Here is a 16,603-nt window from a genome sequence, read left to right on the forward strand (position 1 = left end):
TTACAGACATGTGAACAACAACATCAAAAATAGAGAAAGTATTGAAAGTTTAGAAGTAAATGGAGTATGCAGTGAAGATCCCAGGAAATGGCAGAGGCTATGAATGGATGCTTTCGGAAGGTATTCACAAAGGAGACTGCTTTTGACAAACCACTGGTAATGGAACAGAAAGGGATTATGAAGGAGTTTCAAGTAACTGTGGAGGAGATCAAGAACATGATGGGGAGTTTAGAAGTGAGAAAAGCTGTGGGACCTGATGGGGTATCAGGATGGATTTTAAGAGAATGCAGGGAGCAATTGGCAGAAAAAGTTTGTGAAGTAATTGATGCCTCATTAAGGGAAGGTGTAGTGCCCCAAGACTGGAAAAGAGCTAACATTGTCCCAATCTATAAATCAGGTAACAAGAGAGACCCATTGAACTATAGACCAGTGTCACTTACAAGTGTGGTAGCTAAGATGTGTGAGAGGGTGGTGAAGAATAGATGGACAGACTTCTTGGAGAAAAATGACATACTTTGTGAGTGTCAATTTGGTTTTAGAAAAGGGCGTTCATGCACGACAAACCTGATATGTTACTATTCGAGGGTGATAGATGTAATACAGGAAAGAGATGGTTGGGCTGATGGAATATATCTGGATTTAAAAAGGCCTTTGATAAGGTACCACACCAGAGACTGATCTGGAAACTTGAAATGGTAGGAGGAGTGCATGGCAGTTTACTAAAATGGATGGAAGACTTTTGGTAGGAAGAGAAATGAGAACAATAATTAAGGACAGACCATCAGAATGGGGATTGGTGGAGAGTGGAGTTCCACAGGGATCAGTGTTGGCACCAGTAATGTTCGCAGTCTACATAAATGACATGGTGGATGGGGTGTCCAGTTATGTGAGCCTATTTGCAGACGATGCAAAATTGTTAAGAAAAGTGAGATGTGACAAAGATTGCGAACTACTCCAGGAAGACTTGGACAGAATATGGAAATGGAGCTGTACATGGCAAATGGAGTTCAACACGACAAAATGCAAGAAAATAGAGTTTGGCAAGAGTGAAAGAAGAATCAGGAGTATGTACAAGATAGGAAATGAAGACATAAAACCAGTCATGAAGAAAAAGACCTTGGGGTGACAATTACCAATGACCTATCGCCAGAGAGACATATAAACAAAATAATTGGAGAAGTATTGAACTTATTGAGGAACATAAGAGTGGCGTTCGTATATTTAGATGAAGAAATGATGAAGAAAATAATTACTGCAATGATAAGACCGAGGCTTGAATATGCAACAATACAGTGGGCTCGAACTTAAAGAAACACATAAGGAAACTAGAGAAAGTACAGAGGGCTGCAACGAAAATGGTGCCTGACTTAAGAGATTTGACTTATGAAGACAGACTGAAAAGAATGCAACTTCCAACCCTGGAAAACAGAAGAGAAAGGGAGACCTGATAGCAATATACAGAGTGATGATTGGCATGGAAAAATGGATAGGGAAGATCTGTGTATGTGGAATGGAAGAATGTCGAGAGGGCATGGGAAAAACTAAAATGGCCAATTATAGGAGAGATGTGAAAAATATAGCTTCCCTCATAGAAGGGTGGAAGCATGGAATAGTTTAGACGTGGAAGTGGTCAACGCAAGGAATATTCATGATTTTAAGAAAAAGCTGGACATTAATAGATATGGAGACGGGACAACACGAGCATAGCTCTTTTCCCGTATGTTACAATTAGGTAAATACAATTAGGTAAATACACACACACACACACACACACACACACCACGCCCGATAGCTCAGTGGTTAGAGCACTGGCTTCACAATCCAGAGGACCGGGGTTCGATTCCCCGGCCGAATGGAGATATTTGGGTGTGTCTCCTTTCACGTGTAGCCCCTGTTCACCTAGCAGTGAGTAGGTACGGGATGTAAATCGACGAGTTGTGACCTTGTTGTCCCGGTGTGTGGTGTGTGCCTGGTCTCAGGCTTATCCGAAGATCGGAAATAATGAGCGCTGAGGTCGTTCCGTAGGGTAACGTCTGGCTGTCTCGTCAGAGACTGCAGCAGATCAAACAGTGAAACACACACACACACACACACACACAGCGCAGCTGAGCAGCTCACAGAGAATAACTACAAAAGGAGTTGGAGACTGGCCTAGACATATGTACAGGGGGGGAGGGAGCCATAGGTTCTCCTGTTTCCAAATTAAATAAGTGTTGAATCATATATATGGAAAGAATAATGAGAGTGATGGAACAGAGGAGTGCTGCCAGGCATATGGCGGAATCAAAACATATGCCTTCGTGTGAAAGTCAACGGTACATAGAAACTCCTGTTGGTCTAAGGAAACTAACAGATGATATTATAGACAAGGATTTTTCATGGTTCAGGGACGAACGAGGTAATATGAGAAGGCTAATTAATGTAGAAAGGGAATTAAGGTATAAGAAGGAAGTGATGTCGAGTCTAATGGACAAACAGGACCAAATGATAATGGAAAACACAGACCTAAAATTGAGATTAGCAGAATGTGAGAATGCAATAAATCAGGAGAGAGGAGATACAAGAAATAAAGAAACAAAATGACATACTAAAAGCCACATGCCAAGATTATGAATGGTCCTTAAGGAGCTTGCAGATTAAAGTGCAGGATGGGGTTGTGGACAGGACAGAAGGTGGATTGGGGAAAAACAAGCTGAAGAAACTACGAAACGAATGGAATCAGGAGCAAGAAGAGGAAAAGTAAAATTTTCAGAGGATGTAAAGAGATAAATTCAGGAGAACACAAAAGTTGCTGTAATTGAAGTTATTAAAGAGAAAGAAGATCTTGTGCGGGAATACAGTGGATAAGGGAAATAGCTTTGCGATTTTTGGGATGAAGGAAAAAAAAAATCCAAATAAATTCACGAGAGAATATGAAGAGAGAGAACTGGCCAAAACTATTATCAAACGGGTACAAGACAGTGCACAAGAACTAGACCAGGAGGTGGAGAAAGTGATCAGGCTAGGAAGATACAGTGAAGGGGGTAAGAGAGCAATGAAAGTGAGAATGAGATCCCAAGTGGCTGTAGAGGAAACTATGGCTAGGAAAGGGAAGCTGGCCGATGATACTGAACACAAGGATATATGGATAAAAAGAGATATGAACTTAGAGGAGAGGGAAAAGGAGAAAGTGCTAAGAAGTGAAGCTAAGGAAAAAAAAATGAGAAAAGGACAGAGATAGAGAAGAAGAATTTTTACTGAAGGGTTCTGGATATGAGACTAAAGAAGTGGTACCTACAGAAGAAAGAGGAAGTCGTGGAGGAGGCAAGAAATTAAGAGTGACTTATGCTAATATAGATGGGTTGTTATCAACCATATTGGAAGTTAGGGATTATTTGAAAACGAAAAAGCCAGATGTAATGTGTATCGTTGAAACAAAACTGAGAGAAGGGATCCATGTCAACTTTAAAGAGGAGGGATATACAGTGGTACCTTGGAGTACGAACGCTTTTGAGTACGAACAACTTGGAGTACGAACAAAAAAATTGTGTTTAATTTGCATTGGAGAACGAACTTTGTTTTGGAGTGCAAACAATAAGAAACATGGTCAACAGATTGTGCACAGCACTGTGCGATCAGCTGACTGCATGATGGGGCACCATGCTGCCTCAGTGCCCCAGGAGTGTTGTTTGCAGTTGTTTGGTTGTTGTTTTGTAGTGCAGGGGATATTAATATTAATTTCTTTTAGTTACTAAGATCATTGCCTTGCTTAGCAGCACATGTGGTCACTAGACATACAGACGGACGTATGGAAGATTCTAGAAGATCCGAGGGGAAGAGAGAGTATCCAGCTCATGAATTAAAAGCCTTAACCCTTATAGGCCGTCAGACACGATTGTGGCTCTTACGTTATAGCCCATCAGGAATGATTGTGGTGCTTTTCAAAAGCCGCTCTCCTTTATGCCACACAGTTTGTGTATGCTTGAAGCTACCTGTCATATATCAAGGCCTGTCATTGGCCCATTGTTTTCAAGATGGTAGACACTTAGCCAATCATGTATCAGCTTTTACAAGGATATGTTTGTGTAGGTGTGAGGGCACCAAACGTGAGGATAGTGAGAGCACTTATGTCAATATGCAGTATTTTATAATTTTTTATGTATTTCTTGGTGAGATATAAGATATACGAGTATTTCCATGGATAAGTAAGCAGTTCAGAAACATATTTTGATGCATGACAATATTGGAATCGTTATTTTTATCTTATTGGTTTAGATAAGAGTGGAGTCGGCTGAGGAGGACTTGTTGACACTTGTTTCTGACCATGAAGAAGTTGAATGTTCAGTTTGCTAACTTCCCTGATTTATTTTCCATAATGAATGCAGTATATCAAAGAAAAACTCATTGGCTTATATTAGAGTATGTAGTGCTGGCTTGATGGAGTCACATGAGGAGGATGTGGGGACGCTTGTTTCTGACCATGAGAAGTTTAATTTTCATTATATTACATTTTGCTTACTTTCTTGCTTTATTTTCCTATCTTCTATAGTTATAGCATAATAGTAGTAGTAGTATATATAGTAATAGCATGCAAAAAGTAAGAAATTAGGTGAAACATATAATTTTTGGTTTTGGGAGGTGGTTTGGAACGAATTATAATTTCTTCCATAAGAATACATGTATTTTGATGCTTTGGAGTAAGAAAAAAATTTTGAACGGATTAAGTTCGTATTCCAAGGCACCACTGTAATACTTGGAGGAGAGACAGGAAGAATAAAGGGGGAAGGAGGAGTGCTAATAATGGTTTGTGATAATATATGTGTGGAGAATGTGCAATATGGTGAAGACAAAGTGGAAATAATGGGAGTAACAATCAAAACAGAAGATTTGAAGAAGAGAAAAATTATGGTCACATATGTTCCACCAAAGACTAATACATGGGGAATAGAAAAACATAAGGATATGCAAAGAGAGGTGATAAAGTGCCTAGATAACATGATAAGAAGAAATAGAAGAATACTTTTAGTTGGAGACTTTGACTGTAATAAAGTAAACTGGAGAGAGATGGAAGTAATGGATAATGCTGGGCAGTGGAGCGAGAAAGTGTTGCAGTTGACAATGGTTAATGCAATGGACCAGTGGGTGGAGGAGTCAACAAGGTACAGGGGGGAAGAAGAACCATTGTTGCTTGACCTAGTTTTCACAAAGAAACCAGAACTCCCTCCAATCATATAATACCTTAGTCCAATGGGGAGAAGTAATCATGTGACATTAGAGATGCAAATTCAGGAGGAAGATGAGATAAGTTACAGAAAGGACTATAAAGGAGAGAGATTAAATTGTGCAAGAGCGTATTTTGAAAAATTAAGGATCTATTTTGCTGATATTGAGTGGAGTGATATTATGTACAAAAAGAAAGTACAAGGGAAATATAACATATTCTTACAGAAATATAATGAAGGAGTAAAAAAGTTTGTACCTGTTTATAGAGTTCAGAAAAAAATATGTGCTTGGTACAATGCTAGATGCATACAAACAAAAATGGCAAAATATAAAGCATAAAAGAAATTTATAAAGCAGAGAAATGACTATAACAGACGGCAGTACAAAGATTCCAGAAATTAATATATAAGAGTAAGGAGAGAGGAAGAAAGAAACTTTGAGAAAGATGAAGTGAATAAAAGTGAAGATGAACCCAAACTTTTCTACAAGTTTATAAACGGTGAAACAAAGAATAAGGAAACGATTGAAAAAATCATTAAAGAAGGGAAGACATACCAAACAGAAAAGAAAATGTGCGAAATAATGAATGATTGCTTCAAAACGGTGTTCATTGCAGAAGATGATTTTACAGAACCTAATAGGACATGGGACTACCAAGGATTACAGGAGATCGCAGTGCACAAAGAAGATATTGGAAGATTACAGGATAAGTTGGAAGTCAGAAAAGCAATGGGGCCAGATGGTGTATCAGGATGGATGTTAAAAGAATGTAAAGAGCAACTACTAGATCCAGTTTGGGAAATAATTATAAGTTCAATAAATGAAGGGAAAGTTCCACTAGAATGGAAGAGAGCCAACATAATACTGATATTTAAAGAAGGAAAGGTAACTGAACCACTAAATTACAGACCAGTGTCACAAGTGTCTTAGGGAAGTTAAGTGAAATAATTACCAAAGAAAAGGGTTAAATTTCTAGAAGAGGAGTAAATCATATTGAGCAGACAATTTGGGTTCAGGACAGGCAGTCATGTATTATTAAGCTTCTACTCAAGAGTTATTGTAGGACTTGAAAACAGAGATGGATGGGTAGACACAGTATACCTGGATATTAAAAAGGCTTTTAATAAAGTCCCTCATGGAAGACTACTTTAGAAACTTGAGAACATAGGAGGATTGCAAGGAATTCTGCTCAAATAGACAAGAGATTATTTGAAGGATAAGGAAATGAGAACTGTGATCAGAGATACATACTCAACTTGGGGTAAAGTAACTAGCGAAGTGCCACAAGGGTCAGTGTTAACCCCCATTATGTTTCAGAATTATGTAAATGACATTCATGTTGGGGTAAACAGTTATATAAATTAATTCACTGATGACTTTAAGTACTGATGACGAGGTCGCTGTGCGACTGATACAGGATAACCTAGATGGGCCCTGGTGGCCCTTTGTTATCCTATTATTTATGTTATGTTATGTTATGATGCAAAGCTGCTAAGAGTTATCAAAATCAGAGAAGAGTGTCTGCTGTTGCAGGAAGATAGAAACAAGATCTATGAGTGGAGCAGGAAGTGGAAATTGGAGTTTAGTGCCAAGAAATGTCACATAATGGAACTAGGAAAGAGTAAGAGAAGACCGGTATGGAACTATTTGATGGGAGAGGAACAAATAATGAAGACTAAGAAGGAAAAAGATCTGGGAGTGATTATACAGGAAAATCTGAGCCCCAAAAAACACATAAGCAAGATATTTGAACTATCATATAAAATGTTGACTAGTATAAGAGTGACATTTCATTACATGGATAAAGATATAGTGAAAAAAAATCATCACAAGCATGATACCTCTTAGGCTGGAATATGCAGCAGTGGCATGGTCTCTGAGTTCTAAAAAGGATATAAGAAAATTGGAAAGGATATAGAAGATTGCTACAAAGATGGTACCGGTATTAAAGGACCTCACATATGAAGAATGACTGAAGGAAATAGGACTGCCAACCTTACAAGATAGAAGTGAACCTTGGGACCTAATAACCATATATAAGATAGTAAATGATATTGAAAAAATAGACAAAGAAGACTTGGTGCTGTTGACAGAAGAAGATGGAAAAACAAGAGGACATGAATAAATCAGGATGAGGCAGCATGTGAAGGATATTGGAAAGTACAGTTTTCCACACAGAACAGTGGAAAAATGGAATGTATTGGATAATGAAGTTGTTACAGCACATAATGTGCATAACTTTAAGAAAAAATTAGATAAATAGAGATGTGGAGACAGGACACTATGAGCCCCGCTCGAATCCTGTACAATACAACTAGGTAAATACAACTAGGTAAACACAAACACACACACACACACACACACACACACAGAAGTATTGAACTTATTGAGGAACATAAGAGTGGCGTTCGTATATTTAGATGAAGAAATGATGAAGAAAATAATTACTGCAATGATAAGACCGAGGCTTGAATATGCAACAATACAGTGGGCTCCGAACTTAAAGAAACACATAAGGAAACTAGAGAAAGTACAGAGGGCTGCAACAAAAATGGTGCCTGACTTAAGAGATTTGACTTATGAAGACAGGCTGAACAGAATGCAACTTCCGACCCTGGAAAACAGAAGAGAAAGGGGAGACCTGATAGCAATATACAGAGTGATGATTGGCATGGAAAAAATGGATAGGGAAGATCTGTGTATGTGGAATGAAAGAATGTCGAGAGGGCATGGGAAAAAACTAAAAATGGCCACCTATAGGAGAGATGTGAAAAAATATAGCTTCCCTCATAGAAGGGTGGAAGCATGGAATAGTTTAGACGTGGAAGTGGTCAACGCAAGGAATATTCATGATTTTAAGAAAAAGCTGGACATTAGTAGATATGGAGACGGGACAGTACGAGCATAGCTCTTTTCCCGTATGTTACAATTAGGTAAATACAATTAGGTAAACACACACACACACACACACACACACACACACACACACACACACACACACACACACATACACACACATATACAAAACAGGAGTCAGGGAATATGTCCCGAAATATAGACCTAAAGAAGAAGGAAAAAAAGATTGGTTTAATGCAAGGTGTGCTAGGGCAAAGTAGAAAAGAGATGGAGCATGGAAAAGGTGGAGGAGAAATAGAAATCAAGAAAATAAGGAAAACTTCAAAACAGCAAGAAATGAATATGCTAAGGTGAGAAAGGAAGAAGAAAGGAACTATTAAAATGACATTGTTGAAAAATGTAATGAACAACTGAAATTGTTTTACAGATTCATAAATGGAAAAATAAGGCAAAAAGAAACAATAGAAAGGTTAAAAGGAGAGAACGGGATGGTGGAAGACCCCAAAAGTATGGCAGAACTGTTAAATAGCAAATTTCAGGAGGTCTTTACTAAGGAATCCAAATTCGAAAGACCACAGGGTAATAGAGAGACTGTCCATATGAAAGAGATTAAAGTAACCAAGCTTGAAATAAAAGAGTTGATGACGGAATTAGATGAAGAGAAGGCAATGGGACTGGATAAAGTCTCAGGCAGAATATTAAAAGAATGTAGAGAAGAACTAGCAAGTCTTATATACATCATAAAATGCTCAATAGAAAATGGAACAGTACCAGTAGAATGGAAAAGAGCTGAGGTGGTTCCCATATATAAGAGTGGAAGGAATTAAATTACAGACCAGTATCACTAACTAGTGTAATATGCAAGATGTGTGAAAAAGTAATAAAGAAACAATGAAGACAACAAATTATTATCAAATAGCCAATTTGGTTTTAGAAAACGTCGGTCGTGTGTAACAAATTTATTGAGTTTCTACTCTAGAATAGTTGATAAAGTACAAGAGAGAGAGGGATGGATTGACTGTATGTATTTGGATTTAAAAAAGGTATTTGATAAAGTGCCACATGAAAGATTACTGTGGAAGTTAGAGGAGAAGGGTGGCTTAAAAGGAAGCACATTGAGATGGATGGAAAATTACTTGAGGGGGAGAAAAATAAGGACAGTAGTTAAAGATATGAAGTCGAAGTGGAGGGCAGTAGACAGCGAAGTGCCACAGGGGTCAGTATTGGCGCCAATACTTTTTCTCATATATATAAACGACATACCAGAGGGAGTAAACAGCTACATAAATCTATTTGCGGATGATGCGAAACTGTTCAGTGTCATAAAACAAAAAGAGGATTGTGAAATACTGCAGGAAGACTTAAACAAGATCTGAAAATGGAGTAAAAAATGGGAGATGGAATTCAATGTGGACAAAAGCCATGTCATGGAAATGGGAAAAAGTGAAAGACGACCAGTGGGAATCTATAAGATGGGAGATAGAGTAGAACTGGAGAAAGTAAAAAAGGAAAAAGGACTTGGGAGTGACGATGGAAGAAAATAATCAACCGGTAAGCCATATTGATAGAATTTTCAGAGAGACATATAATTTGCTAAGGAATATTGGATTAGCATTTCACTACATGGACAAAGAAATGATGAAGAAATTGATAAGAACTATAATAAGACCCAGATTAGAATATGCAGGAGTTGTGTGGACCGCCGATATAAAGAAACACATAAGGAAATTGGAGAGACTACAAAAAAATGGCTACAAGAATGGTTCAAGAATTTAAAGAGATGACATATGAGGAGAGACTAAATGCTATGTATCTACCAACCCTGGAACAGAGAAGAGAGAGAGGGGATCTGATACAAGTTTATAAGTTGATTAAAGGAATGGATCAAGTGGATAATGAGAAACTAATCCTGAGAGAAGAATATGACATTAGAAGCACAAGATCACATAGTAAGAAACTGAGGAAGGGAAGATGTCTGAGAGATGTTAAAAAATATAGTTTCCTGCTAAGATGTGTTGAGACTTAGAACAGTTTGAGTGAGTAAATGGTGTCAGGGACGAGTGGGCATAGTTTTAAAGGAAAATTGGATAAGTGTAGATATGGAGACGGGGCCACACGAGCATAAAGCCCAGGCCCTGTAAAACTACAACTAGGTAAACACACACACACACACACACACACACACACACACACACACACACACACACACACACACACACACTTACACCAGGGAAAAAATCTGATCATGTTTAAAAAAAAAAGTGCTGTAGGCTATACAGTATAGCTATAGTATTTATTATATTTTCTTATAGTTAATTTAGTTGATTAGCATTTTTTTTCATTTGTATTTTGAAACTTGGAGAGTAAATAAAGATGAATATGATTGATTTTGGATGGCATAAATTGATAAATTCTTAAGATGGATCAATAGCTTTATGTGTTATGACTGCCAACATGAAATGAGTATGAATGACAGTATGTGAATTTTACATAAATACTGTATCTACTATGTATGTAGTAATTATTTACCAAACACTTTTTTTATAAAAGATAATCAATCAAAATGCAATCAAACATCAAATTGCATTAACATGACTGAAGATTCTAATGAAACAGTGCACAGGTAGAATTTGTGAAAAGGGCTGAAGGTGTACTGAGTAAGAAGAGCTAAAGAAAATGAAGTTGTCAGTAAAAAGAGGAAATTAGATTTGCGAGGGCCAGCCAACCACACCACTACGTATTCTAGAACCATTGGTAAGGGACCTGTAGGACAGCCAGGCAGAGTACCAAGCAGTGTTAGGGGCAATGAGAGGAAGGGAGGGAGGGTAACATTAGGTACTACTTTGCTCTTCTCTTGCTTTTTGCAGAGAATTGAAGGAAAGGGGCAGGGTACATACGTAGGTAGAACCTTCATGAAATATATTCATACAAAAAATTGTTCAAGCAACTACTTTTTAAAAAGTTTTAGTAACTATAGGTTGATCTTCACACTATGTAAAAAAATAGTGAGATGCAAGGTTTATTTGCCATGACATAAAGCATCAGCAGGCTTATAAAAGGCTATGTGGATATTCTTTACCTTTGTGGACCAGCCATCATTTCTTTCTCCCAAAGTTCCAAAGAGGAATTAAACCTCCCTCCACCTCTGTATAATTCTTCTTCCCTACACTGTAAGATATCTTCATTTGTATTAATTGAACAATTTCCTCCTTCTCTCTTGGTAAAATTCTCTCTTTTCTTTCCCTTTTTTTTGTCTGGTCTTTCTTGTTTTGCTGCTTGCTTTCCTTTGTTCATTGTTTTAGGAACTACCTTGGTCTCCCTTACACCTTTGTTAAGTTTTGTGTTTTTTCCCTTCATGATATTTTTAAGATTTTGTCTGAACCTTGTCTCTAACAGTCATCCTCCCTTCACTGCTTATAATGAAGTCTATCTACTTTTTACCTTGCCTTTTTTTTTTTTTTTTTAGTTTATGAGGATAATTTCTGTTTTAAAGATTTTTTCTCTTCTTTCACTGAAAACTGATCAGTGCCTCTATTGATGTTTCTTCAGAAAATATAGTAATTTTATTTTTTTTCTGTTACTGCTCCTCCTGCTCCTCCTCTAAGAACTATTTTTCTTCATGTCTCCAGCACAGAATGAGGAGAGGAGGAAGCCACAGCCCACTCACTGGCAATTGAGACGAGGAGGATCCCCCAGGCTACCCCCCAGAACCACCCCACCAGGAAGAAGGTCACTGTGAAGAGCTGGACAAGCCCGGTGGCTGCTGTCACCACCACTGAGGTGAAGCGGTGGCCACTGGTCTCCACTGTTCCCATGCGGTTCCTGCCCCAGCACAGGCCAAGCCACCCGCTTGCTGCCGTTCCTGTGAAGGACATCATCACTGATTCAACTGTACTCCTGACATGGATAGGTTTGTATGGCTACTAAAATTTTTTAACAAATCTGTAGCTATAGTTGGTCCTCTGCTGCCTGCTGATCCTGAAAAAATATAATATTGATGAATTTATGTTATGAATTTATGTTTATTGCTATTGCAGCCCTTGGCACATAGTTTTACTGCTGCTAGTACTGCTATTGCCTGTGCTTCTATAATCCCATCTTCAGGCTCATGGAACTGCTTGAATGTTTACCAACTTTATCACTTATTCCTAATTTAGAAGGTAATTTAGTTACTAATGTTATGCATGAAAAAAATGCATGTTATGATGAAGTTAAATGGAGTTTTTTTTTTTTTTTATGTTAAGGCCTATAACGCCTGTAGGCTCACTCGAAGAGTGTATAGGAAGCGCTGTTCAGCTTCCACGCATTAGTGGTGCAGGCAATTTTATTTATAGTGGCACCCATATTAGGGCCCATATCATCTTGGGTGTAATCACCTAGAACCTGGGTATCATGGTGACATGTAGGTAACTTTAAACCACTTGACAAATAGCAGTGTCTAAGGCTGTACATGGTGGGATTCGAACCTACGCGTGGACGTCTGCCCAATCCCACGCTCACTACCTTATCCACTATGCCACCGCCTCCCTTTTTTTCATATAATACAAATTTGAACACAAACACAAAAAGTTGATCTGATTTTTGCAGTGAGAGAGAGAGAGAGAGAGAGAGAGATTAGGAGACCCATGCTGTTCTCATTCATAAGTATTATCAACCTATCTTCAACTTAATTGCATGGTACATTTTTATTATAAACATTTGCTTGGTCATAAACTTTGGTGAGATCCTTGTTGCATGTGACTTTATGAAGACATTTACTGTTTAAGTTGTGCTCACATTAGTTATATAAAGATTTTAGTGTACCATATATATATATATAGGACTGGCTTGGGCATAATGAGAAGTGATTTGATTGGCATTACTATTGAGATTACATTAATGAAAGACACTTTTCCGAACAGCTCAGCTCTCCCTCTATCGACTGGAGTATAAAATTTGCATTAGAACTCCTGATTACATAGCAATTGAATTTAGTATGCATTTTCAATTCACGATTAGCTACCGTTTCTTTTTCTCTCTGACAGACAAGTCTTGATACAGTATATGTCTGTACGTCTGTATGTCTGATAAGCCCACATGTGCATCGTAGTTACATTTATGACCTTAATAATTAATAACTTAATAGTATTGTTCCCGGCACTACATCCCCCCCAGATGGGAACCGCCTTGTCGTGGTGGGGGGGGGCTTGCGTGCCCCTGTGACCTGGCGAGCTAGGCTAGAGGGGGCTTAGGCTCCTGCTCTGCCCTTTCAAGGGGGAGAGGGTTACCCATGCTAGTAAGGTCGCCAGTGAGGGGCCAGACTAAATGGTTCCTACGTAGGCTGCCAGTGGACCAGCGAAGCCACCCGCTGGAGAGATCGCCCAATAGGGGCCGTCCTGTGGTGGATGGTTGGGTGTCCAGGCTGGGATGCTTTGGGAAGGGGGTCTCAGCTCTGTTGTGGACAAACATTCGTATCATATGGAACCTTTTTTTAAAACGACTGGGCCCCTTGCCCTTGGAGCTAATCTTTTGTGTTACTGTTTTTTTTATGGGAAAACACAAAAAAATTTCAGGTTCTTGTGAGGTGGCTGACCTGGCCCGCGAGACGTCATCTTCAGGTCTGAGTGGGAAGGAGGATTCCCCTCTACAAGGGCCTCCCACAGCAGTCTCCTATTCTGGGAGTTCTTCTGAGGGATGCATTTCTGCTGCATATGACTCCCTTTTGATAGTAAATGTTAATCCATCATTTTCCTATCATGCCTTGCACTCACTTCTCAAGGCGTATGGTACAGTTGTTCACATTCAACTGGTTTATGATAAAAACTTTCCTTCTAACCGCTGCTATGTGATGTTTATGTCATGTGATGAAGCCCGTTTGGCTTATGAACATGTAGCATCTCTGCCCCGTGCCGGCTCTGGCTTTAAATCTGAATTTCTCCAGTCATGTAATATTTCAGACAGTGACATGGATTACATCCCAAATGTTTTTGAAAACTATTTAGAGAATTCAGTTCCAGAAGTCCGCCAGATCCCGCCTCCATGTTGGTTTGTGGCGTACTACAAAAATGGGCGCGGGAATTTCATACATGCCTCCCGGTTCCTGTCGAAAGAGATCGGCACAATTCCTGAGGGAAACCTCTAGAAATACGGTAAAGGGATGCTAGTGCGAGCTAAAGATATTACGCAAGCGAGGATGTTGCAACATCTCCCATGCCCTTCTGACAGCATGTTTGAGATTGTTAAGGCTCATCCCACCTTTAATTATAGCAAAGGTTGTGTTTATAGTCAAGATCTTTATGAATTTCCAGAAGAGGAAATACTAGCAATGTGTCCTAGCTCAGTCCAAAAGGTGACTAAGATGAGGAACTCTTCCAACATGGTCCTTCTCACCTCTTTTGGTTCCACCCTCCCTGACCGTGTTAATATTGGTCCTATCAATCTTAGGGTGAGGCATTTTATTTCCCGTCCTCTTCGATGTTTCTCATGCTACGGCTACAGTCATGGCAAAAGCTCATGCAAGGAAGCTTCTCGATGCGGTAATTGCTCAGCACTAGACTCACATTCTGAGGAGCATTGCAATGCTGCAGCTTATTGTTTCCATTGCCGTGGTGCTCACCAGGTATGTTCCAGGCAATGCCCTAGGTATCGCCTGGAGCAGGACATTCTACAGCTTGCTAACACTCAGTTCATCAGCCTTGGTAGAGCCTGCCATGAACTCCTGTACCGCCAGAAGGCTGGTACTGGTGCGACATCCTATGCTTCATTGGCCGCATGCTCTTCAGCTGAGTCTGCTGGTCTAAAGACAACTCCTGCTATCTCTCGCTCTGTTGGGGCAGGTGGTCCTGTTCATCTGGCTAATAGGTTTGCCCTTTTGTCTGACGACTCAGTTGAGTCATCTGTAAGAAGTGACGGGAATAATCCGGATATGACCAAAGTCACCCATGTAGTGGGTGTCCATTTGCCCTCTGTATCGCCTAAGCCTTTGAAGGGCCTGACCAAATGGCACCGCGGCTCTGCGGAGTCGATAGATTTAGCTCAGCCTAAATAATCTAAAGTTTCTCCTGGTGTACATGATCGTGAGTCCTCCAGGGACCGTTCTGCAATGGTAGCTCCAGTTGTTTCTGTCCAGCCTTCTGTGACGCCCTCCGTCTCAGATCGGGCTTCTTGTGATGAGGATGGTCTTAGCATGGAGACGTCCGATGATATTGTCACAGCTGTCCCTCATGGACCCGCTGTGTCAAAAAGTGCAGTCCAGCCTGACCCTCGTCCTCCGATGACCGGTAGGAGTGATGATGGTTCGCATCACTCACCGGTAGGCCGAAAGGCTGCGGTCCAACGACCCGGCACATCTCAACTCCCGGTGTCTTCTCGTCGTTTGATTATTTCTAGTCAGGTGAGTCACGGGCAGCCCCTTCAAAAGGCTCGCCCGTCCACTGCACCTAAATAGTCATCTTCAAGCTTCTACAGTGGAACTGTAGAGGCCTTCGCGCCTCGTGGGGGAACTCCGAGCTTTATTGTCGGAGTTCTCTCCAGCCTGTGTAGCTCTACAAGAGACTATGCTAGGTGATAGTACTTATTCTAGTCCTCCTGGCTATCGTGCCTTTTTTAGCACTCCTTTCCCTGACCAGGGCCACCACGGTGGCACAGCTATTCTAGTCCGTCAGGATATACCTGTTGTCCCTTTACAACTTAACTCTCCCCTTCAGGTGGTTGCTGTTAAGGTCTTTATGGGACGATCCTACACCATTTGCAGTTTATATCTCCCTCCTCGGCTTCCTGTCTCCAGGGGTGAGCTTGACGGCCTGGTGCGTCAGCTGACTCCGCCTTTTCTCTTGTTGGGAGATTTTAACGGCCGTCACCCATTGTGGGATGAAGGTGCTAGTAATCCTCGTGGGGTTTTAATCGGTTCTTTTATTGAGGATGAGGGATTGGAGGTTTTAAATTCTTTTACAGCTATTGATCTTTCTATCTCTACAACTAATTCTTTCCTTGATTTTAATTGGCGGGTCCTACCAGATTTACATGGTAGTGACCACTTTCCTATTTTATTGGAATCTATGAACTCTGAGCCACAGTCCCGGCCCCACGCTGGGTTTTAGACAAGGCAGATTGGCCTCGATTCACAGACCTAAGCTTTTTTATCCGTCCGTTGGCTGACTTTTTTACTTGTGCTGAGGCTGTTGATTATTTTACTGATTTTTTACGTTCCGCAGCGCTTCAGACAATCCTTAGGATGTCTGGTCGCTTTACTAAGCGTCCCGTTCCTTGGTGGAACACAGCATGCACAAACGCTGTGAAAGAGAAATGGGCAGCTTTCTATTGTCTGCGGCGACATCGTGGGGATCCGCAGTGTCTGGAAGCTTTTCGACGCTGCCGAGCTCGAGCCCGCCGTGTTTTGAAAGAGGCACAAAGAGCCTCTTGGAAAGCTTATGTATCTTCCATTAATGCCTGCATCCCTCTTACGGATGTCTTTAACAAAGTCAACCGAATTGCTGCGAAGTATTCTGCTCCTCCCCCACCAGTTTTGTTGTCTGCTGGGCAAACGGTGGCAGACCCTAAGACTGTC

General features: G+C 40.3%; 1 protein-coding gene across 7 annotated transcripts in view; it reads right to left on the reverse strand.

Annotated features, from left to right (window-relative positions):
- LOC123513850 (serine/arginine repetitive matrix protein 2-like) overlaps positions 1-16,603 on the reverse strand; it is a 146,395-nt gene that overhangs the window by 8,455 nt on the left and 121,337 nt on the right. For 4 of the 7 annotated variants that reach the window (XM_045271263.1, XM_045271261.1, XM_045271262.1 and 1 more), the window contains one exon: positions 11,726-11,920. The exons of 1 other annotated variant lie outside the window; for it this stretch is intronic. In XM_045271263.1, coding sequence (XP_045127198.1) covers positions 11,726-11,920 — 195 coding nt within the window. Of the gene's footprint in view, positions 1-11,137; positions 11,921-16,603 lie in introns of all 7 variants that reach the window. 2 more of the 7 variants (XR_006677463.1, XR_006677462.1) reach the window with 1 other exon arrangement.

The sequence above is a fragment of the Portunus trituberculatus genome, chromosome 37, assembly GCF_017591435.1.
Source record: "Portunus trituberculatus isolate SZX2019 chromosome 37, ASM1759143v1, whole genome shotgun sequence".
Lineage (NCBI taxonomy): Eukaryota > Metazoa > Arthropoda > Malacostraca > Decapoda > Portunidae > Portunus > Portunus trituberculatus.